Source organism: Sylvia atricapilla, chromosome 8 (genome assembly GCF_009819655.1).
Source record: "Sylvia atricapilla isolate bSylAtr1 chromosome 8, bSylAtr1.pri, whole genome shotgun sequence".
Lineage (NCBI taxonomy): Eukaryota > Metazoa > Chordata > Aves > Passeriformes > Sylviidae > Sylvia > Sylvia atricapilla.
The window spans coordinates 17394281-17421315 of record NC_089147.1 but is presented as its reverse complement, the minus strand read 5'-3'; the positions used below and the strand labels follow the sequence as shown (position 1 = coordinate 17421315).

The 27035-nt window shown below is 41.1% G+C and overlaps 2 protein-coding genes across 3 annotated transcripts; one reads left to right on the top strand and one right to left on the bottom strand.

Moving 5' to 3' along the window:
• The first annotated feature begins 1004 nt into the window (after positions 1–1004).
• LOC136364194 (lysosomal acid lipase/cholesteryl ester hydrolase-like) lies at positions 1005–13779 on the top strand. The gene is made up of 10 exons (XM_066323880.1): positions 1005–1067; positions 4533–4671; positions 5929–6043; positions 7083–7281; positions 7899–8008; positions 9512–9648; positions 10236–10376; positions 11496–11567; positions 12485–12556; positions 13541–13779. Exons 2-10 carry the CDS (start codon positions 4540–4542, stop codon positions 13772–13774), a joined length of 1212 nt encoding a protein of 403 aa, XP_066179977.1. The 5' UTR covers positions 1005–1067; positions 4533–4539; the 3' UTR covers positions 13775–13779.
• Positions 13780–15104: 1325 nt separating this feature from the next.
• Positions 15105–25452, bottom strand: ANKRD22 (ankyrin repeat domain 22). 2 transcript variants are annotated; one of them, XM_066323882.1, is made up of 6 exons: positions 25239–25452; positions 19163–19354; positions 18295–18402; positions 17900–17977; positions 16953–17051; positions 15105–16219 (listed from the first exon to the last, which is right to left on the bottom strand). In XM_066323882.1, exons 1-6 carry the CDS (start codon positions 25257–25259, stop codon positions 16142–16144), a joined length of 576 nt encoding a protein of 191 aa, XP_066179979.1. In that variant the 5' UTR covers positions 25260–25452; the 3' UTR covers positions 15105–16141. The 2 variants fall into 2 exon arrangements, with proteins under 2 accessions (XP_066179979.1, XP_066179978.1); XM_066323881.1 differs by lacking the exon at positions 25239–25452 and having other exon boundaries at positions 19163–19916.
• Positions 25453–27035: the final 1583 nt, after the last annotated feature.

Here is a 27035-nt window from a genome sequence, read left to right as displayed (position 1 = left end):
ATCAGAGAAGTCAATGTTCTTTACACACTTTGTGTGTAAAGCAGAGCTGTTACTGTGCCTGTCACCAACATCCTGTTGTGTCACTCCTCTCCCTCCCCCAGCAGTCAAAGGCATCATACTATTTGCCATGATGTTTCCAAGAAAACATCCCCTTTATCTGGTGTTCTTCTAAATGCTCATCAGTCCATGATGAAACCCAAGTTCTTCTGGAGGCACTTGTGAGTTAATTTGCTGAACAGGCTGATCCTCATGTAGGAGGATTCTGTTTAGTTTATGGCCCAGGTGCCCAAGGACACGGAACAAGTCCTTCTGCCCATGGTCATTGACCCAATCTCAGTGAGGACTGATCCCTCAGGCTGACTACAGCTAATTCAGCCATTAAGCAAAGATGTCCAGATACCACGTTTTCAGAAGTGATGAAAATGGCTTAAGATAAACAAGAACACATTTGTTCCCTCACTGGGAAAAAGGTTATGTGTAGCATTCAAGCCTCCTTTGGCACTGGAGTGTGATTAATGCAGTATAAGGTGCATTCACTGGAAAACAGATTTAGGTCAGTCTGCAATGTTAAAATTAACACAAACCAAATGAAAAGCAATAGCAGAGACAGTGTTCTTGAGACAATTGTTGAGAAAAACTGGACACTTTCTCCTTTTCATCTTAAAAGATTACTTTTAAAGTAGCCCCTCAGTTGGGCAACAATACAGATCAAGATCAGCCACAGCCCCAGTGAACTGCAACACCCAGATCCCAGCTAAACATACTAACCACTGATTTATAGGTAGTCTCTACACTCTCCTGCTCCATGGTGCATTTTGGGGTGGTGAATTAAACCAGAGCATCTTTTTCATCACAAAGATTTCCTCACTCCTGAAATATTGCCAAATCAGCACTTAAACACGCTCTGCAATACGTGCTGCCAACTCATGTCACTCACAGCTGCTTCCCTGAAGTGCTCATTCTGTTTTGACTTCCTTTTATCGGTGCAGGTTTCTGCCAGTGAATCAGTCTGCTGGTGGAGACGAACCAGTGCCCACGGCAGAGGACAGAAGCAAGGCAAAGCAGAGGTAAGTTACTTGTACATACATGCTCATGGTTTCTTTCTCTGCTTCCTGTCTCCATACAGATGTGCTGCCTTGCTTTTGTGCAGTTGGTTGTAAAAATAAGCAATGTTTCCCTTTCTCATCTGTAAGCTTATTGCTATGCACAGAAGTGCTTCTCCGCTTAAACTAGAAGAAAAAGAAATTTGACCTGCACAAAAGGGAGAAAAAGAGCAACTATTAGATTTTTTTCCTACTTGTTTTCTTCCCTTTGAGAACAAGGGAATGAATGTGCAAATATTGCAATAATGCGTAATCTGGACCTCCCATTCCTTCCATATAATACACGTGTATGTTTTGTTAGTGAGTAAAGCAGCAAATTCTCATGCATGTTTAGTCATAGTTGCTCTTCTGGTTGGTGTGTGTATGCCTTACAACTTCTATGAAGTAAATTTAAGATTGCTTAAGGCACAAGGATAGAAAGACAAATTTCAGAGTGGCTTGCATCTTAGCTTCACTAAATCTTACAAGTGCATAGAGAAACTTTCAAGGGCATATTTCTTGCTCTGATCTTTTTTCCATTTAAGCTTTTTTTTTTTTTTTTTTTTTTTTTTTTTTTTTTTTTTTTTTTTTTTTTTTCCTTAATGATAGTTCACCATGCCCAATAGTTACTTATGACTTTACCTCTCTAGATGAAAACAGCTGTTTTCATCTCCTGTCTTTATTCCTAGAGTTTAAGGGAGCAGTGGCCTGCCAAGATTAATGCTGCTTGGCCCCTTGCATCTGAGTAGAAGGTGAATAACTGGAAGTCCATAATCCATGGCAGCTAAGCCAGGTGATCACAGAGTGCATTGAGAAAAGTTTACCTCAACAAAAGGAATAATTAAGCCTCTGCATTGCCTCAACTAATCTTGGTAGTGATTTGAAAACAAGCTGAGATATTAGCAGAGTTTTTCTTGTCAATTGAGATTCTCAGTGAAGGGAGAGGCAGGCATGTACATACTCCAGAAAGAAGTAAAACAGCAGAAAGCAAAACATTGTTGCACTGCCTGAGTACATAGTTGTGAGGCTTCCTGCTCTGACAAAAAAAACCTAAATTATGAAGTATTTGATATACAAAGGGAATCTAATGAAATGTGTTTTGATGCCAAATTTTAAGTTTTGGGTGTTTCCAAATGCTGCCTCATTTCAACTGTTCAATGACTCATGAGGTTTGACTTCTTTAAATTTATTCAGTCAAATCAAAGTTAAATTGAAGATCACTAGAAGTTAAAAGATATTTTCCTCACTTACCTCTCTCTCATCCTGCAATTCTGCTCTTCTTCCCCATTACTTCATGAGGAATACTTCCTTATTTTCTCTTGGTCTTCATATTGAACATTTCTGAGTACAAATAAACTTCATAGAGCACCATATCTCATCATAGCAGATGTCTTATGTCTTATGCTAGAAGCAGACTCAAGAAACGTGTAGCTACATGAGAACTTCTGTTCATCATTAAAAATTGCATTCCCCATGTCTAGTGCCTTGTTTCTAAAAGACTCATCTCCTGAGCCTAACTTTCTAACAGAACCTGTATGACAGGAAGTTCTCCCATGAAATTCACTCACAAACCCTATGACTACTGTGAAGCTACATGGACTCTGAAATGCTGACAACCTCTCTCCTGCTGGCTGCTGCTGAACATAACAGCAGCTGCCTTTGCCTGCCTCCCCCAGGAAGGCTGAGCCCTCTGGAGTAGTCCTGCCCTGACAAAGAGTCCTCAGGGACTGCTGAGACCCCCATCACTGTACAGGCTTGTATCTAATGCTGCATTTGGCAGGTATTTAACAATTACATCCAAAGTCCATTACAGGAGGGACAGGAGGGTGAACTAACACAAACACACCGTGGTCAGAGAAAAGTTTCCTCTTCTTCTGAGGAAACCCAGCCTGCAGGAGCAGCAGTGTCCCCAGCCACTGCTGGTGAGGCATTCTTACAGAAAGCTGTGATGAGCTGAAGCCTGACACTGCATTAAGTCCCATGGATTCTACTGTTGAACATTAGGGTCTCCTGCCTGATCTTTATGGTCTTTACACACATGGAGAATGACTACCACTCTTCTCTTCACAGGCATCATTCTCTCCTCACACATTAAAGCACAGCATAAAACAAAAATTTGATGTATGATGTGGCTTTTCCTGAATTTGTAAGGACTGTACTGAGCTTTATGGATCAATCTTTTTTTGTGCATTTCTTCAGAAGGAAGAAGCAAGGAGCACTGAATCTGTGAGCTCTTACTCTCCACACAGTTTTAACCTATAATTTCACACTCAGCAACTATCTGGGTCACAGAATCTGTTCTCCTCTTTTCTAAGGGATGTCTGTGTGAAAATTATCTTGTTGAAAAAAAGTCTGGGAAGCTGAGAGAGCAGTGTTCCTGCACTCATTGACCTGACTCATGACTAAAACCTGGAAGCATATCTATTTTACATGGAGTTGGTATAAACTGTTGCTAGATTGACTGTACTCCACAATTTCTATTCAGAAATGCTAATCTGGAAATTATCCCAGGAAATCATCCTAGGAAAGGGCAAGGCCTCACTTCTTCATGACCAATACAAGATTTGCACTATGGACAACCATTCTAAGAGGTAATGGAGACAGGCCCTTGGCAGCACAAAGACAGTCTCAGGATCTATTGCTCACTCCTTATGGCTCCTTGCCTGGTGGCCAAAAGGTAAGGCTGACTAGGACCTGACTCATAGGGATTTTGGGGAGCCACGCACAGTCACCTGGTTTGCTCCATATTCTCAGAGGAACTGATTTCAAACAGAACTTGATCATGTTCTGGGACACATCACCCTATGGGGAAAGCACAAACTGGCATTGAACTTGCAAGCATGTTGCCCGAGGTCCATTAAATCTCCTCACAGAGTGCCTGAATTACTCCTGGCCCCTTCATGAGCCTTATTATCTGGTCCCTCACCCCAGCACACCACTGACAGGCACAAGAATAGCATTCAGTCCCAGAGGAAGAGAGGGTATGTTTAAAGACAGCCCATCCTGAACCTCTTTCACCTCATTCTTGAGGAGACAGGAAACAAAAAATGTTTTCTTCTCCCTTCACTTCTCCTGCTGGCAGAAGGGTAGAGACATATGAAGGCAGACAAGCTGGGTGTGATGTTCGTCTCAGGTGTCCACGTTTCTTTGACCAGCTTCTGCTAGGCTCGTGCCAAGACCTCATCCTGTCTACCAACCCCAGTCCCTTGTAATCTGCAGAGAACTCAGGCATATTGTTGTATGGTATCCCCAGGTGCTTTCCTCTCCTGTTTTGCAACCCTACCTGTTAAACAGGGAAAGCTGTAGACAGCCTGTCCTCATACAGATTCTTTTCTGGCAGCCCTTGGGGAACAGACCTTGGGCATCCTTCAGGACACTCCTCTTGGGTCTTCCTGTGGAATTCCATACCACTCTCTTCCTAATACAAACTGCATGTGCTCTTCCATACAGCTTCAAGATGTGGTGCCTCCTTGTGCTGCTCTGCTCCCAAGGAATTGCCTTTTCAGCAGGATTCACAGCAGCCTCCACTGCAGGTGCTGACACAAGCCGCTGCAAGAAGAGCCGTGACCCCGAATGCTTCATGAATGTTGTAAGTTGGGCCACCTTCTTCCCCTTTGTGAAGCTTCCCTTCCAGTTGCATAACTAACAGACCTTGTCAGGAAAGCCAACAAGAGCCCCTTCTGCATCTCCTGTTTCCCCAGCATGCTGTTTCCAAAACCACTGCCTTTCCAAAACCAGTGTCTCTCCCACAATGAAGGCTGGCTCTGAACGTGCCAGGGACAGATATGCCTCTTGCACATCCATGAGGACAGACACGTAGCACTGCAATGGGGACTGCAAGCTGCTACCTTTGCTTCCCAGGCTAGGCAACTCTCCAGAACCTCCTAAGGGACATTGGAGATCCAGACTATGTAATTTTGATACCAGTGACCAGACTCAGCCCTGGACTGTGGACAGAGCACACACTACATGCTCCAGACCATACCAAAGTGAACAACAGACTTTGCTGTCTGTATTTAGGGTGAAGCCAAACAGATACATGATAAATGTGGGGCTGTGTCATGGCTCATGATACCTGTTTGCAGTCAGCTTTCTCAACACATGTTGGTATTTCAGACTACTGAATAAGGAGAGGGGTGCAAACCTGGCAAGAGAGCAAAGAACCTTTCAGCACTTGCCTAGAAAAAGCTTGATTCTCTTATTCAAATAATCTGGGCTGCCACAGAGAAGAATTCTTTTGCAGTGGAGGCAAAGGCTGGTTTCTAATCTCAAGTGAAGCAAATCCCTGCCCTTCCATAACAAACTGCTTGGAACAGTGGTTTAGATTCCCACAATGCAAACTAATCAAAGATGCCTTGCCCTGAATCACCAAAGATTTCCTCAGAGTATATGCAAAAATAGGTGGTCCCATTAGCTGCTTTGACAAGATCTCCACCCTTGTTTGCCTTGCCTGCATGGCTTGCCTAACCACACTTTGGCAAGAAAGGATTTGTTATGGACTATCCCCACAGCTATTGGGATTCTCTTATACTGATATGGCTGCATGTTTAATCTGTAGAAAGGTACAATCTGCATAGGCCTTGCAGAACATGATGAGTCATCTCTCAGAAGGGTGTTGGTCCCATAATAGGGACCAGACATAATACCAGACAACCAGACAACAGGTCTGAAGAGGATTTTTCTTCATCTTTTTACAAGACCTGCAATGCTTCTTCTCAGCCACGGTCTCTGTAGCTGAGGCCTTGCACTACCATCACAACACATCCCACACCTGCAGTGCTCATCTTGGGCAGGCTCCAGAACAGGACAACTGGCACATTAACAAGCTCTCCTTTGGCTTCCACAGAGTCAAATTATCAGGTATCATGGATACCCCAGCGAGGAATATGAAGTTACGACAGAGGATGGATATATTCTTGCTGTTTACAGAATTCCTGCTGGGAGGAATGACAAAAACACAGGTGGGTCACAGTTACAGGACAAAAGGACAATCTGAGATCCAACTCTTACAGAGATTCCTCATTTTTCTCCTTTTCACCTGCAATGGCATGTTCCATACCTTTCCATCACAAGAGTACCTAGTCAGAAGGGTGACTTGAATACTGAATCCATCTGAAATCCAAACATTCAGCGTCCCTCTCCCTTTTTCAGACTTTCCTAATAATTTTGTTACATCCAAGGATTGGAGTTTTTTTCCCTCAAATGGCAGGTAGGCTGGTAAACAGGGTTTGGGGAGGTTTGACTGTTTCCCCTTAACAATCTAAATAACATACATATAAAATAGTAGCCTGACCACAAAGCCCCTGAGGTTAGGCATATGAATAATCCCCAGGCCTCTGAAGAACAGAGGTATACTTAAAGAAGGAGAAAAGAAATCAGGTTGTCAGTGAAAAGTAAATGTATTTTATCAGTTTCAGCACATTTAGTGAATTGAATAAAAAATTCTGGCTGGAATTTGAGGTACCCTGGGTACTGCTACATTGATTATTAGTCCTTGTTAGTATTATAGAATGATAAATTTAGGTTCCTTCCCCTAACTTGATCTCATTTGGAGATCAGTTGGACCAGCCTGACTCTCAAAATAAAGCTAGCCAAGTTACATCAGGAGCCTCAGCCCTGCCCAGTGGTTACCAAAACGTGGATTTCCTTCTTTGGATTATTTTTCTTTCTCTTTCATACACTGCTATGCCTTCAGCAGTTTTCAGCTTTGAGTTTCAGCATAGGGGCTGTGAGCTGGCTTTTCAGTGCAAGAGGAGGTAGGACAAGTATCCTCAGTAAATTCTTATTTGCCAGACTTGTCATAAAACGATTGTGAAATGTCATTAAATGGTTCCTGTTTGCATAGAAAAAAATTCTTCAGGTTTCTCAAACCAATATCTATGTATAATTCTCCTGGGAGCTTCTAGAAGGAGGAAATCTCTCACAAACTGAACTCTGCATTCCAATATTAAATACATACTAATTGCTGTTCTAATAAAAGAATATTTTAATCTTTTCCAGGGGAAAAGCCTGCAGTGTTTCTACAACATGCTTTCCTAGGAGATGCTACTCACTGGATTTCCAACCTGCCCAACAACAGCTTGGGCTTCATCCTTGCAGATGCTGGCTATGATGTCTGGCTGGGAAACAGCAGAGGGAACACCTGGTCCTTAAAACACAAGACCCTTAAGCCTTGCCAGAAAGAGTTCTGGCAGTTCAGGTACTCAATAGAGAGAGAAAGACTCAGCATAGAACTTCAAGGGGACTAGATAGCTTCATCCTGATGGCTTTTACCTACATCAGCATCAGATCAGGATCTACACCAACCCAGGAGAGTAAAGAACCAGACAAAGATGGATACTCAATACTACTCAGAGTTGGGAGCATTGGCTGGGGAAGAGATTTCAGAGACTGGGAAAGTAAACAGGATGCTGAGGAAAAGGGAGTCTGTAGTGTGAGAGGGAGAGCAAGAATCTCAGCTGGAACATGCTGAGCAGCTTTGTCTAGAAACATGATCTCTCACAGCTGAATTCAACCAAGAAAAAAATGTGTTTTGTAACCCATGCAGGTGAAAGCTCTGATTAAATCCAGTTCCCCAAGGGCTGCAGCTGTCAGGTGAAACTGGCACTTGATCCACACAGAGCCCAAGGCGTCAGGCAGCCAGGCTGCACAGCTGCACCCCTCTGCCCACTTCCCCTGCTCAAGCAAGGATGCAGACACAGTGTGCAACCTCCTCCTTCAGTGGGTCCTGCTTGGTGCAATGAACAAAACTGACAGTCAGTAACTCACACTGTGATAGTCAAATTGTCTGCCAGCTTCTTGTGTTTCTCCCCTCAGCTTCGATGAAATGGGCAAATACGATATTCCAGCAGAGCTGAACTTCATCATGAATAAAACTGGGCAGAAGAATGTTTATTACATTGGTCACTCTGAAGGCTCAGCTGCAGGTAATGTCAGGGGAATTATTAACAATGATTTGTGTTCCTATTTGATCAGTAGGTGACTCTTCCCACTGATTCTGTTGTTTTTCTTGTTTGTAGAGAGTTAGAAAAACATAGAGATTTTTCTGTGTTGAGATGTGGTAAATATGCAAAACTTTTCTAAAATCATCTTTAGTTACCCTTAAGAAGCAAATAAACTTAATGGAAGATACAGTTTATTTTTTTTTTTAAAGTTTTTAAGTTCAATTTTTTAAATAATTACAGACATACTACCCATCATTTCCTGGATACTTCAGGTACTGCTGTAGAGTTTTTTCCCCTCAGCAATGGGAATTTACATGAAGTTCTTTTGTGTAAAGACAGACAATAAGAATCATAGAATCAAAGAATATCCTGAGCTGGAAGGGACATAGGATCATTGAAGGCCAACTCCTGGCTCTACCCAGGCCAGCCCCAATATTTACCATGTGCCTGAGAGCATTGTTCAAAAACTTCTTGAACTCTGGCAGAATTGGTGCTGTGACCACTGACCTGGGGACCTTGTTCCTGAGAACAGGATAGAAAAACTAAAAAGATAAAACAGCCCATATAATACAATTATTTATATTAAATTTCTTGAAGGCAAGGAAAAATAACCTCAACATTATTATGTCTTAGTGTCAATCTTACAATTTAAATTGTAGTTCTTGAACTGGCTATAACTGGCCACATTGCAGTTTAAAAACATAGTCAGGAAAGCAAAAATACTAATAGTTTATTTTCTCTTAGGTCCAGCCTTTGTCATTACTCATTTCATGGCCTCTAAATGCAGCTACTTTCTTTTAATGTCAGTTGAAAGTTCTTGATCATTATGGTTTGTGTGTAAGATCCATGAATGGAAATTGATTAGAAAGAAGCTACTGACAGTTATTAGTGTAAACAACCCAGAAAAAAGAAGTGTGGAAAAATCATGTATTGTCACAAATTCTGATCTTTTCGTTCTTTGCCTTTCATAACAGCATTTAAAGCTCCTCATGGCAAAACAAACTAACCAGCCAGGCTTTCTTCATCTGCCTGTGATGCCAGCAGATGTTGGAAATCAGTTGGAAACACTCAAAGCTCCCAGCATTCAGCTAATTATTCTATAGTCTCAGGAAAGCATAAAAATGCATAGATCTTTAGAGACTCTAATTTGAGAAACTCATTTTTTATGAGAGTTTCATGAACTTTAGAAGGGATTGATGTTCCCTCAAAACCTCACTGACATGTTGCCTACAAAAAAATGGTTCTGATAAAAACAGTACCTAGACATGCTTTAATCCTTAAAATGAACTTTGCCTCCCAAATAAAATTAGTTTCAGGACTTCACTTCAACACTTTCCTTAAGTAAAACATGCAGCACAAATACAAACAACAGACAGTGGGCTGCAAATCTACTGTGGTGTCTTGCTTGCTATCTGCTGTTTATGTATTTAATTTGTCTGTGGAGGATATCTTCACTAACTCAGGCTGTCTCTTCTGTGTTTGCAGGCTTCATAGCATTTTATACATACCCTGAGCTGGCTAAACGGGTGAAAGTGTTCTTTGCTTTGGGCCCAGTAACTGTATGCCCACATGCTACAAGCCCTCTGGTTAAGATATTGAAACTTCCTCTACCACTGCTCAGGGTATGTCATTTTTCCTTCTAAGAACTCCAATGCCTGACAAATTTTCCCAGGGTTCCCTCAGCCTGGGATCAAGTGTTCCCAAACAAGTGACATGCTAATACTGAGCTTGGGATGAATTGAGTGCTCTTGACAAAACTGTTCCCAAACCCTGTGGTGAAAATAGTTAGGATATAGAGCTTGTAGCAGCAACTCCCGGTGAAGTAGGAGACTTGTGAAACTCTGTCTTGTTTTAGGATTCCTGCTGTTTAACTAAAATTTTACTGGTCTCATGCAGGAAGAGCTAAACCAGAACTGCAATAACAGACATGGCAATCTCTAAGACTTCAAAAATGAGTAGGCATTAAGGTCAGCACACTAGAAATGGAAGGATAGCTTCCTCGAGGATTACTGAGAGTAATATGAAGGAGGAAGAATAAATGATGTGCTGTGGGGAAGAGGATGTTTTAAGGGGTAAGCTGTGTGAGGGTAAGCTCTTCCAGCATTCCTTGAATACTGCGTTGTGAGAGCTAGGCTATGAGCAACAATTTTCTGCATAAAATTCTTCCGTAACAAGAAAAAAATGGTGTTGCGCTTTTTCTTTCCCTCAGTTAATATTTGGCTGCAAAGGAGTTGCTCATCAGATCGAATTTCTGAAAGGACCCGTGACACAGTTCTGCACAAGCCTGGATAAGTTTTGTACCCATGTTCTCTGTTACATAGCAGGAGGCAGTGTAAAAAATATCAACATGGTAAGTATGTGCAAGAACTCCTCCTCAGAGCAGAACTAAAGGGATTTTGGCAGTTGCACTGGTGCACTAAATCCTTGCCAGTTACTGTCACACATGTCAGCATCCATAAGCCACAGTGTGGTTCTCAGCTGACTGAGGGAGTGCCAGGACATTGTGTACTGTCAACAGTGACAGCATGACTACGGCTACTGATGGGTGGCACCAAGAGCTAGGCACATTCCAATGCCAGGAAGAAAGAACTGAGTTCAAACTGGAGCTGTATTGCATATGTCAGGATGTACCCTCTCTTGGGGGGTACCAGATTTTTGTCACACACAGATGTTCTTTAGAAAGAGACAATGAGTGATGGAGTCAGACCTCTTGGCAATGCAGCGGCAGTTTCCTTCCCTAACAGACACTGGGGTCCTCTGAACACTAAAATAGCTAAAAGACAGGAATAAGACCTCTTCTTCCCAAGTTTCAGACTATTTGCACCAAAACTTGGTCCCAAAGAACTACTCTACGAGGCATTTTCTTGCTTTTGTTGACCTTAGAACTTAGCCCAACAGCTCAATCCACAATGTGTAGAGCTACAGAAAGCCCTTCCGCTGTGCTGAGGGGTGCAGCACACTTACAGTGGGATTCACAAACACTTGTGCATCAGTCAGAGGGGACAGGAGAGACAGCAGAATTTTCCCTCTGCTTGCAAATAGATGGATGCTGTGGCGCCAAGCCCCTTTACAGTGGCTAAAGTATGCAGAAGCTGGCCTGTATAATGTTTATTACTGCAGTGTCTGTAACAACTGGCCCCATTTTTTCATCTATAATCCTTTTTAAAAGCACATATGGGAAAGCAGTTAGACCCAGAGGCTCAATGCAAAATCAATTGCAGCTTTTGAATTGCACATCTAAACCATTAAGGATATCTCCTGCCTTGCTTGAGTCACTAATGTGGTTCTCAGAGCAAGACAACAGCTGAGGAAGAATCCAGGGCAATAGAATTGGAACATCTCCTTAACAGAGCTCAAAAGAATATTTTGTAGGCTGGCTTCTTTAATATTAGAATCTCACTTTCTTCACAGTTTTATTCCATCACAGCGCTGGATCTCTGTCTTTATAAAATTTCTGCTCTCTCCCCAGAGTCGAGTAGATGTGTACGTAGGACATTCCCCGGCCGGAACATCAGCACAGAATGTTTTTCACTGGCGACAGGTATAACTGTGCACTGACATGTAAACAGCCCCTCACTACTGCTTTTTATGTACCTGACAGCCTCCAGGAAAACCCAAAGCCTTTGGTCTTGGGAAACTGACCATCATACCTTCTCACCTACTGCCATGAGCACCTGCACATTTAATATAGTCTAGAATATAGATGTGCTCCTGAAGACAGAGTCTTACAGTCAGTCCCACAGGATGCAACTAGCCAGGAAATGTGCACAAACCAGGAGCAGCTAGTGAGTCTGTGGTCTATTTTGCCACCCTCTAACAAAATCAAGTGGATGCAAAGCAGACACAGATACAGGAAGACAGAACAGGAAAGACAATGGACAAGGCAGGTTTTTAGCTCATACCCAGCGACTTAAATCCTGGAGGAAGCAAAGGTTTTCTAAACTGACACACACTGGGTTTCTTTCACCCTTTGTTTCACACTCCTCACCAGTTGTCATGTTTGTGCAAAATTTAAATTACCAAAACAAATAACTCCAGGTATTCACTGACCAGTCCTGCAAGGCTTATTACACAAGATTTGTAATATGACCTGACCTGACACATCATAGACATTCAGGTTCTCTTTTCATGTGACAGCTGAACCCAACTCTCTGCATGACGAACAGGGACCCCAAGTTCAGTTACCTAAGATAGTAAAACAAAATTTTAAGTAACAGAACACACTGAGGGTGGAAGACAGTTAGGACAGAAAGTTAGCAAGAGAAAAGGCAAGGTTGCCACTTACCCTGTGATCTATCCTGAGCATCCTGGAAGTCTGCAACCAGAGGATGGTGTGGGAGGTGTGGGAGAAACTACAGTCCACTACCTGGGCCTTGACTTAGCTCACAGGCAGGAATGTGCCTCCTGCACTCTACTCCTTCATCTCTCATCTCTTTAGTTTTTCTGTTCTTTTAACAGCTAGCACATACAGACCAATTTCAAGCTTATGACTATGGCTCTAGTCAAGAAAACCTGAAGAAATACAACCAGGTGAGGCAAAATAGCTTCCTTCAGAACTTATCTTTGGGTCTTGGTAAAACTAGTAATAGAAAAACTCATGTTTTAGCACCTGTGAGTACTAACAAGGAGGAAGAGAGTGCTTTCATATAATGTTTCAGCTGAATCACATGCAAGTGTAAAAGTCTGTTCATAAACAAGGCAGAGATAGACCCTTACAGACAACTAGCAGAAGTTAGTTTTACATCCTACTGATGCCTGGATGTGCTCAATGATATGTCAACTTAACATGTCATTCCAAAAATTAATAAGAACCATACCCAAGTCCTAGGGCTGCGTGGGAACAGAGCTCTTCACTTGCCCCAAAATCCTCAAAGCCTACCTTTTGTTTAAGAGAGGACATGATCTCACAGCTACAGTGACCTCTCCAGTGGACTGGCAACCACCTCACTTTTAACCAGCACATTTGACTTGCAGTGTCCTGTGCTGTACAAAAGTGCTGTTTTTCACAAACAGAAAGGCTCCAGAGAAACAATCAGTCACTTCTATCTCACACACTCAGAAATCTTCTAAGGTGAAAGCATAAATGACCAAATTATTTCATTTCCACTTCTGTTCCAAGCATGAAAACTAAGAACAAAAGCTGTACTCTGTGTGTCCCAAAAAACTCATAGATCTCCTTCCTCTGAATACACACAAGAAAAATCTCCACACTCCTTGACTGATGAATATTGACACTGTTCTTTCCATGCCCACACCTCTGAAGGGCACAAGCAGGGGCCAAACTGCAAAACAACCCTTAGCCATGCTTTGTAGAAAGAACAGGTGTAGGATGGATCACTCCACAGAGAGTGAATGGGGTTAGGGCAATGAACCATAAGAGGGTGGCCTTCATTCCTATGGTTTTACTGGAGGCAGTGCAGAAAAAAATAGATAGAGATGCTTGCACAGAAACCTTGCTCTGAACACAACTTCTGATCCAGCAGCATTCACTCAGGTCTCCTCCCTGTCTTACAGACTGCTCCTCCTGTGTACAAGATAGAGGAGATAAAGGTACCAATTGCTGTTTGGAGTGGTGGACAGGACACATTCGCAGATCCAAAGGACATGGCAAAGCTACTTCCTCGGATCACCAATCTCATTTACCACGAGCATTTTCCTGCATGGGGGCATCTTGATTTCATTTGGGGCCTTGATGCAACTGAGAAAATGTATCTGAAAATAATTGAACTACTAAAAAAGTATTTTTGAAACCACGAGCAGAGTGTTGATTGTAAAAACCTCCAAACTTTCTATTTGGCAATAAGGGTGATATCTGGAAGAGGTAAACACACAGACACACATAATGAATACTTCTATAGGTATTTATTTGTTTGTATTTATTTCTTGCTTCCCTCAAAATTTGAGGTTTTCCATGGTGTTGCAGTGACTGCTATCTTCCTGAGAAGTCTGAGTTATATAAGAATGAAAGCTGAAAACATGAATATATTTGAATACATGCTGCAGGGATCACATTTAATTTCTACAAGAAATTAGAAAAGTTTTAATTTCTACAAGACTGATTTTCCTAAGCCTAATTTCTGTTGTTCTCAGATAGATCTTATTTGCCAAATTTAGGCATTCTCATGCCCATTTTTTTCTCTTCCTATGGAGACCCAAAAGTGTGATTTGATAATTTCTCTGTTGAAATTAACAATTTTGTTTCAATTAATTTATTGATCCCCTTCACAAAGAACCTTTCTTTTTTTCCCTCCTCAAGTTACCCTTTAACGTCAACACAAGCAAAAGATTTTCAAGCACAAGGAACTGAGCAGATAATAGAATAACTAAAAAACAAGGAATCCAACCTCAAAAAAAAAAAAAAAATCATAAAAGTCTTCCTCTGCCCTCCATGCCTACAAGTCACCCAAACTCACACAGTGTTCACACACCCTAAAACTCTCACAGTTTCAAAGACCATGGGTGGCAGCTGTGGAATGAAGAGATGTAAACCCATCCAGCAAGCTGTACTCCAGGCAATACAGCTTTCACCCTATGAATTATTCTTCATACTGGCAATGAAGCTGTTGGAAGCACTCTGAGCTGTCAGCATTCATTTTTACACAGCTCTGTGTCTGAGCCATTCTTCATTCAAGCAGTTCCTAAAACATGGGAAAGCAGTTGGATGTTTTCCCTTTCTGGCCATTAGCCCTAAGAGATGGTGTCTTCAAAATCCATGCAAGTGTCTCCCCTCTTCTCACCTTCAAGCTGATCTGGAGTATCTGTCCCCAGATTGCTAACAAAATGTTCATTATTACAGGCTCCAACAAGGAGCTTTGTTTCATGGGGTGTTTCTGGCTGCAGCCTCAAGCTCATCTTGTCCAGCCACGACCCTTTGTAGTCAGAGCTGACATTCAGTAGAACAGTACACTGAAAAATACATCTATCTTTGCAACACAGGAAAAGTACACTAGCTTGTCCATGCATCTACCATAGCACCCATTAGCAAAGCTGTATTGCACTTCTGACAGCTTACAGGAAAAGGCCAAAATTATCAACAAAAATAAATATCCATCAGACCATGGAGGCACAACACAACAGCTTAGGAAAGAAGTTTCCCTTTTATTTGTTTTACTAAATTTATTAAATTAATTTTTTCCTTTTATTTATTATTAAATCACAGAGCACACTGGGCCACTTGAATACATTGCTTATTACTGCAGGTTTACTTCTGCCTTCACCTATGCAAGAGAAGACTAGTGGATATATTATTATTATGATTGGGTTTATCCCCTGCTGCATGCACCACTCTGTACAGCATGTTATCCTGTCCAGTCCCATGGGAATGATACATCTGGTTTCCATCAACAGCATTTCATTTATTGACTCTTCTTTTCTTTAGTACATTGTTTGTATTGGAAAGGTAGTCAAGAGACCTGTTTCTCTACTAAGCCAAACATATTTTCTTTACTATTTCTTAATGCATTAAAGTGATCTGGGAACTGACTTTCTTTATGGTTTCCAGAAAGGCATTGAGTCTCTTTTCACTATTTCTTAGATGAAAAAATAGAAGATAGTCCTACCCTTGTAGCAACACAGTGAGAATTAAGGTGTGTGAAAACTGTAGGAAGGATGGAAGGAGGAAGGGCTCAAGACCATGCCACTGTAAGAAGAGAAATACTGAGAAGGTTACTAGACATTTTATAACTGCTGTAGCATATTGTTTGGTTCCCCTATGGAACAAGTAACACACTCTCAAGGATATTTTATTTTTTGCATTGGCTGCCAACCATCATACACAATGTTTAGGCTTCCAGATATTTTATAGTTAGCTTTCAAAGTCCACAGTCTGCAGAAGTCAAGTAATAAAACTAATGAAGCAGATGGGAAGGGCAATATTTTGAACACTATTGTAGTAATTCATGTCTTAGCAAAATAAAATGAACTTCTTTCAGCCCACTCATGGCTTTGAGATACTGACAAATCTCACTCAAAATTGTCCAAGTCTGCAGCAAGGAATGCATGGATGTGGGCTGAATTTTTATCTAGTATCACTCTCATCCTCTGCAGGACTCCTGCATTGTGAAAGGTGCATTGTCAGATGAGGTATTTTTCTGCGTGTTTGAGAGTCCTTGATGGCTAAGAATCTCTTCTTATCATGCTTTCAATGTTGTGGAACTGTAATCTTCTTGCTATATCTAAAGGAGTCTCCCCATCCTGAAAGAAGCAAATGAAATATATTGCAATATGATAGATATGGGCTGAGTACGAAAAGATTTCCTGACTTTCCCACCTGTGTAAGGCCTCCTGTCACTTCTCTAAAATAAAGGTTTCAGGACATACTTGGGATAACACTGGCTGAGGAAAGGAACAGAGACCTCCTCTGCAGTAGGGAAAGTCTCTCCACTGTTTCCTGGGAGTAATATCCAAATGTATGGAGCTCAGCTAAGATTTGATTTCAAGAGCAACATAGGTAATATACTGCTCATCTCAGCTCAGTAGTGTGGGTGTATACTCCCAGGTCAATATTGATTTGGGCAACACTTGAGCTGTTCTGCTGACAGAAGCAGCTTAACTTGGCCTCTCAACAGCACAAAAACCATCTAGGAAGACTTTTATCTCTGCCCTGCAGCCTACATCTTAGGAACAACTATAGAGTATCTTTGAGCTAAGAAGAGGCAATGTAAAGATAGCAGAGAGACCTGCTAAGCCAGGGGACATGCAGACATTTACTGGTAAAAATCCAGCAGTGTAGGATTTATACTTTGTTACTTTTTCTTGTCAACAAAGGCGGTGGAGCAAATGGTTCATCCCAAACAGGAAACAAATTGCCTGCCAGGAAGCTGTGCACCCTTTTCTCTAAACTGCTGTGCACCAGCTAAAGCCTACAATGCACTCACTGGTTGACCACCATGATAAGCAAATACATTTATCAACTTCACCTCCTTACCTGATTCTTTACAGAAGTGTCTGCCTGAGCTCCAAGCAGTAGTGGAATGACTGCCTGGTTTTTCATCTCACAAGCATAGTGAAGGGCTGTGCTGCCAGACTGAAGGGAAACAGAAGGAGATTAATTTTATTTCTATGACTTCTTTAGTAGACCTTGGGTAAGTAGGACTACCTGTAGCCTCATCAGCTCCCCTCTCTTTAAAAGCTGGATGCAAAACACACATACCATTTCCTGTCACAATACACTACACAGTAAAACTAATACATTACCATGAGAAAAATAGGAACCAAAAAAAATTAATTCCTTCCCTGGGATGCAACTTCTAAAACAGGTTTGATACATTAGCAGGAAGCCAATAATTTCAGAGGATCACATAAGCCTGATCTCAGAAACTGCATCTTAAACAATACTGTTTGCTTGGATTTCAGTGTTTTAGAATTTCATTGTTGATAAAATTGGTGTTTTCTGCCTTAGAGGAGAGGAACTTTTTACCTCACCCAAGTGGGCTAATGGATGCATAACTCTGTATATGGCAGATCAGCACATTCTGAAGACCAAGAGAAGACTGTAGGGTCTTGCCCTGTAGTCCACAAATCTGTTCCAGTTCAAGATCTTATAAATGCTGATAAATTCAGATGCTTCTATCACTAGAATCTTTACAGAATTGGGTATTTAATACATAAGTACCTCAGCCCAGCTTGCCAGGATTCTCTTATGTGGGCATTGTTCAGAAAGGGAGGATTAGTTCATCAGAGGGGAATTATTTCTGTATACACTATAAATCTATTGCCTAAGTGTCAAGCAGAAACACTGAATCTTCCTGGTACATCAATCAGTTCAGTCCCTGATGCTCCTACTCCAACTATGTTGCTAGAAGGTTCTGTAGTCTGTTTTTAGTGTTGTTTCCTGCATGTGAGCCACATTTGCTGTTGTATAAACCCACTTACAGAGTCTGTAGCATTCACATCGACTCCAGCTCTAAGCAACATCTTGACCAGGTGTTCATTCTGTTTGGTCTTTGAGACCTGTTTGGTGCAAGGGAAAGAGTAATACAGTAAAACAGTTTATCTGCACATAATTTTAAGTATAATTGCGCTAAATACCATGGGTTTTTTTAAAAAAGAGGCATGGTTCCTGAAAATGTCAGACTGATGCAGTAATGCAAATCTGTTCTTTCACCAGCTACAGTCACACCAAAATCCCTGTTCCTTCTGTTGTACACATTCAGTTTTGCTTTAAGAAAGTAGCCCATATTCTGTAAAGGTTCCTGGCCTGAAATACTGCCATGAAAAATGTGTTCAAGGGAAAGATACAGGTCATTCTTGCTTTCATCCAGACTCACCATGAGAAGGTAACCAATGAGCATAACTGGCATGAGGATTATGATGAGCACATAGTCAAGGAAGGTAAATCGTTTTTTCACAGCATAATGGAGGCACGTGCGGTCCTTCTAAACACAAAGTAACTCTGATTAGTTCCAGATCCAGTGATCTCGCTTTGTTTAATATAGACAAGTGTAGATAATTTTAAATTCCACAAGCTTTCTTTTAGATCATCTCATAGAAAATCTCCTGTAATTTTCAAGCAGAAACAGACACATGCATCTTGATTCCTTCAAGTAGAAGCGTATTTAACACCCAGAGGGTCATGGGAATCAGGCTACACCTGCAAGGAGGATGTGGGATCCAAAGGATTCCATGTGTATTTTGGCAAACTTGGGCCTGGCTGCAGAAATTCAAAGGAAGGAGTGGGTATCTCATATGGCTATTGCTGCCACACAGCAAGGTAAGTCATCAGGAGGAATCACAGCCTCCCTTCTTATGGAGGTGCTGGCTACTGAATCAAGGACATGTAAAACTTTAGGACATCCCTTTTGGGACATCAGAGAAAAACAGAAAAGTAGTAATAGCCACCACAGACTCCTATTGAGAACAGTTTTTTTAAAAAGTCTTTGAATACTGAATATACCAAACAACTAAAGGGCAGGTCTGTAAAGTTTTGTACTACAGTGTTAAACTTGTCAGAGGTTGTCAAAATAGAGCTGGACACAGGGCCCCAAAATAAGCAGAGAAGCCTTTTTATTCCACCTGTTTCTCCACATATCCTCAGTAGGAAACAAACTTGAGGTTTGTCTGTGCTTGCCCATGCCCCCAGTGTCACTCCAAGAATGTGAAAGAACACCCCCACAAAGGAAGTCAGTGGCCACTTACCTTATTTCTGAGGTTGACATCAGCATGTTTTCTAAGAAGATAGTTAACTATCTTATTGTTCCCTTGTCTACATGCACAAATTAGGGGAGTGTCTCCACTGAAGCTGTCCTGGACATTCAGATAGTTGCTGTTGCGCTCCAGAAGGAGATGGACTTTATTGAAATCGTTGTTATAAGCTGCCTGACAGATGGGCTGAAGTGAGAAGACAATATTCATCAGCACGTGTTTCACTGAGACATCCATACTTCCCATTCTGGCTAACTGCTCACGCACTCTAAATATTGACAGAGGCTGTAGTTCCTGGCGCCTTCCAGAAGATGGTGGTAGGAGACATTCCTGCAGCTGCTACGCAGCTCTCAGCCCCAAAGTCACACCCTTTGCACAGTGGAGTGGAATTTCTGTTCGTTTTGGATGCTTTATCTATAATCCAGGAAATAAATCCTGTTTATTTACAGCCATTAGGAAAAACCCCAACAAAACCGGCTACTGTTTCCATTCTCACAGGAGCTGGTCAGTGTATTAAGCAGCAAGCAGGGACAAGTCCAGGAGCCCGAGTTTACATCAGTCAGGCTTTCCCCTCGGCTGAACACTGCTGAACAGAAGGAACCACTCCTGACTCATCCCTTCCCAGAAGAGAGCCACACTCCAGGTGAAAGGTGAAAAGCCAAGCCTCCACCAATGTTTCTTTTCTAGACCTTGAAATAGCTAAAAAAAAAAAAAAAATACATGCCAGTGTGCCCAGAGGTCAGATCCTACCTGGCTTTTGAGAATTGCTTGCTGGTCAGCTTTTCAGTCAGTATTTCTACTGACCTAAACTGCAATTTCTTCCCTCTCCAGTAGCATGAATTCAGACTAAGGAGAAGCTGAGAAGGGCAGGAGTACTACGAGTTTCTAGCATTTAGGGGTGGGGCAGACTGGTACATTTGAGTTCTCCAGTAAGAAACAGAATAAGTCTTTCTTTTCTTTGATACTGAGGATTTTATCCAAAATTTTCCAAAATAGAAATCTTCTTTAAATATTAGCTGTAGTTTTTCCTCTCCATTCTCCTTTTTTTTCGCATACTAAATACTGTATATGAAAAAGATGTAGCCCTGAACTCTGAGCTCTTTCCTCACCCCTCCAGTGTAATTCTCTCCCATCTGCCTTCCCCTCTTCCCCCACACCTTCCTGCTTTAAAAGTCTTCATCTTATTTACACTTTTTCAGCCAAACTTTGATCTACAATACAGGTTTATCTCCAGCACAATTACTGCTTAGTTTTCTGGACAGCTGTGTAAGGGAAGTGATTTGTTTCCAAAGAAAGTATTTACATGCTTACCAGACCTTGCACCACTTCTTGTTTTGTTTTTATTATGTCAGACAAAAATCTACGAAGAACACATGCCACATTTTAAATTTGCACATCTGTCTGCATTTGAATAGAAGCCTACATTTGGTATTTTGCATTTCACCAGAAGCATAACTGTTTAAATTATATTGAGGAGAAAAGCATATTTTAAACCCATTTTACAGTGATTTGCACAGAGTTGCCATCTAAAAAATCAGTTTTCTCTAGAATCTTGCTCTCTGTCATGTTGGTCTAGTACTGTATCTTCATGTCCAGGAAAGAGAAGATCCTGTGGAGTCTGTCTGCACCTCTGATTTCTCTACTACTTTTGTTTTTAGGTATCACTTTGCTTACTAAAGGATGTAGGAGATTTGCTCTTTGGTTGAACATCTGTTCAAATCCCAGTCATTTACCATAAAAATTTACTCCTTTCTAGGCTGGTTTTGCTCATTCAGCAGTTTAAGGATATGATTTTTTGCTTTTCTTTCTGTACTGCCTCCAAGACTTTCACTTGCCAGGCAGTTAAACCCAAGGCATTTCTGACTGATACTCTCCTTGGTCCATGGGATCTTTTTCTAAACCTTTCACTAGTGCTGGACTCAGTTCTAGAGCAGTGAACAATGGTGGCACACAGACCACTCCCTAAGAGACCACATTATTTGGGGCTGAAGTCATACACAGAGACCAGTACACACAAGTCACACATGCTCTTTCACCTACTGAAACTGTCCTCAGAAAACATCCAGGGCACAGAGAATGTAAGGAAGCAATTCTCATCCATTCCAACAACTAATACCTGGGTAACTGATGTATTTAAAATATCTTTTAAATCAGTATTATTCTCCTGGAGTGGGGGTTCTTTGTAGAAATTATACTCTCTGCACTAACATGTCCCATTCGTGTTTAAAGAAAAGAACAAAGTAACACAAACTTTTTTCCCATGTGTATGAATTTTTTGGAGGCCCACTCTGCTGGTTTGTATTCTTGAAAATACCTTTTAGTTAAAGAAAGGTGAAAAGTCCCACAGGCCAAACTTGTAATATACCTCCCAAATTAGCAAATATGATTCCATGGCTGGAAGAGCAAACATACTAGCAAAATATTTAAGTAAAGGAACAAAGCAGTACCAACAACTGTAAGTTCATTATATTGATATCAATAACAATAAGGATTCAGAAAAAAATGTGTTAGGAAAGTATAAAGATAAGAAAAATTACAAGCAGGTGTCAATCACTCACTTGTCCAAGAAAGGCAAATGCTTTATTAGATAGGGTCTCTCACAGAAAGAGATGTTATAGAAGACACTTTACAGAGACTATATATACAGTTCTTGTCATTTAGATCCTAGAATGAGATCAGATCATAGCAGGAGCATGAAACATCTCTCCAACTGAGGAATATGAAGAGCCTGAAGAAAGGTTGATTTGCTTAACTGGGCTTGGGAGAGACAGCACTGTTGGTGTTCCAAAATAAATTAAAGGGTCAGTGTTAAAGAAGAGCAATTAATTTCAAGGAACACAGTAAGAAAGGTGATACATCTGACCAAGAAATTTATTATGAAAATTAGAAAGAGATTTATATTCATAAGCTGAGTAAAGTAACAAAACAGGCTTCCAATAGCAACAGATTGGACACAAAACCTGCCTGGCCCCAGGCTGGGGCTTGAACATGTGCCAGAATTTCTGTGGTTGTGAAGCCTCAGCCACAAATCTCTTTTCCACCTCTCACTATTTTTTGGGTTGTCACTCCAGCAGCCCTATCTAAAGGAGGACTAACTGTTCTTAAGACTGTTTTTAACTACTCTCCAAAGTTTACTTTTAAGACCATAATAGAATTTCTTACAAACAGATAGACAGCACCTATCTGGAGTATCAGCAGGGAGGCCAAGTATGGAGTTAAAATAGTGTTAGGTACAAAGAGTAGGTTCCATGCAAAACCCAAGAAAACCTATTTCCTTTAAGTTTATAGAAAAGCCTGGAGGATAAGAGACTGGAAAATCTCACTCCATTTTCTACAGTGTTAGAAGGTTGCCTCAATAGTGATACAGCTTAACAATCAGTTTCATATTTGCATTATGAAATGCATTCATATTGCATTAAGGCAAACACTGTTGGCTATGTTATTTTTATCCACCCATCATACACGAGAGAGAAATAAACCTATGGGATAGTACTCAGAATACCTGAGCATCACATGCAAGGTGCAAGCCAAAGAATCCAAAGTTCATGTCCTGGGCTCATGCTCAGCAGTGGTGAGGAGCAGGACTACGAGATCAAATGTATGGCATCATCAGATGATGGCAGTGGAGGACAGACAGCCAGGAGACCCCCTGCAGCCTCCCCTGTTCCCAGAGAAGCACTGGCAACTGGAGCACAGACATGTCTATGGAGTCTCCTTCAGGGATGTGTGAGAAGAAAAGTGTTCCCACAACAACAAATTCTGAAGCAAGCACCAGTGGGAACCGAGTTCTCAGCTTCTGGAGGAGTGGTTTGCAGTCCAAAACACAGAGTGACTACTCTTGCCCATACCACATCATTTATAAATCCCAGTGTCCTGACCTCCCCAGAGAACTCACAACAGACCTGGCCCACCTCCATAAAGCAGCAGGGCAGAACTGGCACTGCCACAACAAACACCGCACTCAGTACAGACAGGGGCTCAGGTCTGAAGAGAGGGGGCAGGATCCATATTTCCAGCTTAGGCAAAGAGGAGGAGAGGGTCTCTCTGAAGTGTCTGGCAGCAAAGCCCTTCAGTTCTGCTCTCATTCACACTTCTGCAGCACCACCCAGCATTCAGACAAGGGGCACAGGATGAACCTGACACTGTGACTTTGCACAAAATGTACAAGGGAAGGGAGGGGAAAAAACAGAATCACACCACTAAACACTCCTTTAACCCTCACCAGAGGTGCATTTTCCCACCCATAGTGTCAGGGCTAATCATGAACTAGAGCACAGTCTGCCCAACTGAAAAAACAGCAGTGGGCAGACATTGGAGAATGTAGAGTAGAGTTTGAAGATTAGATATGCCAATGATTGAGTGTTTAAAAATCTCTCTTCCTACAATACCTCTTCTGCAAGCCTATCAGGCCAGGATTTAATTGTATATAAGGCTTCAGGAAAGGTGAGGAGTACTCACAGGACATGCAAGGGTTTTCATGGCTGAGAGCACTCAGTACAAGATTGCCAAACAAGGGGTGCAAGGAAAGAAATAACACTTTCACTATCAGGAAAGACAACTACAGAACCAATTTGTTTTTAAATCGATTGTGGATCATGATTGATGTCAGGTCCTAGTAGTTTGCTCATATCCACATGAATCTCCAGATCGGAAGCTGTCTGAAGTTTCCAGAGTTTCTTGCACAACTCTCTGTGTAGCTTTGCTGAGCTAGTGATGAACCTCCAGCTATTTAACAAGTTCTACCATACATTAAGTAAAGGTTAAAGGCACAGTATGAAGGACAAAACATTCAACTAATAGAGAGGAGGTGAAGGCAAAGCCTGTCTTGCAACTTGGAGAGCAATTTCAGTTTATAATAGCTTCCTCATTTAGAACTCCAGGGCATTGCCTAAATTACATCAACTCATTGCAACTGCTTAGAAAAAAGAAAGACACTTTCAAATATTCTGAACCAATCTTCCTTTGTACTGAAATTATTCCAAAAGGATTTTATGAACTTAACAGGAGTCTAAATTATGTTTAGGATGCCGAGGAACACACTAATATCCAACACATACTTCTCAGAAAAGGCAACTTACAATTCTTTATTTTTAGTTCCCTAGCTTTCGATCCTGTATAAATGAACTGTAATTTACCCAGAAAACTGCATCTCAAAATGTGTAAAGAGAGAAAATGAATGTATATGAAAATATTAATTAATAAACATTAAAAACGTGGACAGCATTTAAATATTCTTGACACATCTGTGTAGTTAAGCTAGTTGACACTGGTTTCCACTGCAATACTATCTCAGAGTAGTAGATATGGAGAGAGGCAAGTCTCGGTCTGTTCAGCCGATCACCTTATGAATGCACAGATTCAAGTTCCTTGTAATACTGAAGGAGAAGAAGATACTTGATTTCGTTGAATAGCTTTTTAAAAATAAAACGGTGGCTTTCAGCATAGAAATGTAACCTTTAAAAGCACAGCTATTTAATGCTATCTCCAGAAAAAGAAACACAGTGCAATGCACTCTTTTCACAGTCGCAAAAGGCCAAAATCCTCACTTGTTTCCACATGTACAAACGGGAAATTTATAACAGAATATGTTTAGGTGGAATTTATGCTAAAGTACAGAAAAATGTTAAGCAAACTGTAGTTTAGGGACAAACCCATAAGGATAAGATAAAAAAAAAATTACCTTCCTAAAACAATATGGGGGAGCAGAAGGTTTTCTTAAGCATTAGCTTTATTATCTGTATTTGGTGTAAGCCAAGGAGTTGTCTGCTTTTTGCAAAGTTGTTTGTTGCTCACACCGTGTACAGAATCATTCTGACCTCAACACAGAACAGAAAATGTTGAACCTATTTTTGGTGAAGCCACGATAATTATGCTGGTTATTGCACTTTCTTTCCTTCTATAAACAATGCTGCTGATGGCTTTTAAATAGACTAATGAAAATATTTCCAAAGGGAAAAAACTTCCAGATCTCTATAAGCGTGTGGATGGGAGGCTGTGGAGGGAACAAACCAAACCCAGGGAATATCCATACCTCCAGTAGCATTAGTAACTGCAGAAAATGGTCACATACCTCTGAATAGAGTATCCCCATGCTTATTCTTCACTCTGCAGCTCCTTCTTGTTCAACAGCCCAACAAGTTACCCTCACTTGAAATGCGCTCCAGCTTGTCTGAATCTGGTTAATGGTTAACTTAAAAGTATCACTTTTTCTTAAGCACCTTTTCCTCTCAGTGCTTTGTACTTAGTAGCATGAAACAATTGTCTTCAGAAACCCAACCCAGGGAGGTAAATATGAGAACGGCAGCTTATGGGAGACTGACGGAACAAGTTACAACACAGAAGCATTTTCCTTTGTCATTTTTGCAATAACATCCTCCAGTTGCCTAAAAAGGAAAGTAGCAAAACAGGTTGAGGAGAGGAGGGAGAGAGAAGGGAAGAAAGTTTCACAATTTAAGAAATGGAGGAGTGAAAAGAATAAACAGCACGAAATCTAAGACTTAAACCAAAGAAGATTTGTACCTATTTTGCCATCCAAACTACTGTTGACTAAGACGCGTTCCAAACCTTCTGCAAGAGCACCTCAAATGCCTGTCAGGAAAACAGCAGCAACTAAATCCCACCCCTTTAATGAGACCTCCCAGTATAATTAGCCTCTTGCTCTTTAATTATACAGGCTGGCTGCTTTCATCACTTTTGCTCAGACTTCTCTTTCTTGCCCAGCCCAACCAACAAATATGATTCATGTCTAACCTGATCATTTTATATGCTAATGGAGAAGAGAATTATTGCCTATGGCCCTGAGGATAAGACACTTTTCTGTACTACACTGTCTTTCCAAGCAAGGCATGTGTATTTCAAATGTCCACATTCACCTCAAAAATTTAGTTTTCTTTTATAGTTTAAATCATGTTTCATGTATTTCAAGCAAATTTTTTAAAAAGTTTTAAAACACATGCATGTAAGCATGCATCTTAAATCCAATACCTCTGCCTTATATTTGAGAACTTCTATTTCCAAACAATTTTCATGTTTATTCTCAGCAAGGTGGAACACCACATAAAATTACTTATTCTATCTCCAGCCTTCTCTAATTAAAGCAATACAACACCACTGGCTGTGGTGCTCATTTGCTGGCACCAGTTCTAACCCTTCCAGTGGCTGCTTATCTGAAGGAAATTAGGCTGGCATGTAACAGACAGTGACATAACACCTACCTGTGACAGACTCAGTGGGACCCTCACAACAGGCTGACCTTTCAGTCTTTCAGCATCTGGTAAGCATACTGTTGGGCTAAGGACATGGAAAAGTGAGTACCACCTAAAAGGTGAAAAGGTCTTCCTCCGTAGTATTTCTTCACATCAAGATCCTGAGATATTCACATCCTCCTGCATCTACTGACCAGCTTGTTGGAATTTATAAACTCCAACTTGTTGAAAGGAATATTGAATCACTAAGATGCTACATGAAACAATTTAGTAGCTTAATTAATACTTTCCTAACAAAAATGAATAAAGGTATAGTAATCTGAAAAAGTATTAAAGAAAAAACAAAAAACAAATCTAAAAAATAAAATTAAAAAGAGAAAAGCCCATTCTCTTCAAAGCAGAGTAATAACTTCAGGCAACACATTCCCCAAGACAGTGTAAATTACCATTTAATCCAGCATCACATTCCAACTCCTCTGGAAAAGCACTGAAGTGACCATTTTGGTCAGAGCTTCAGCTGAAGAACAGTTAGGCAGCCCAACCTTGATTAGGTATGAGACTCATGCAAATGTATATAGTCACAGGTTCACTTCTGCTTAACCTATTGCTTCAGTGCTCTTTGCCATGCTTATAAGTGAAGATTAGAATCCTGAAAAAAAAAT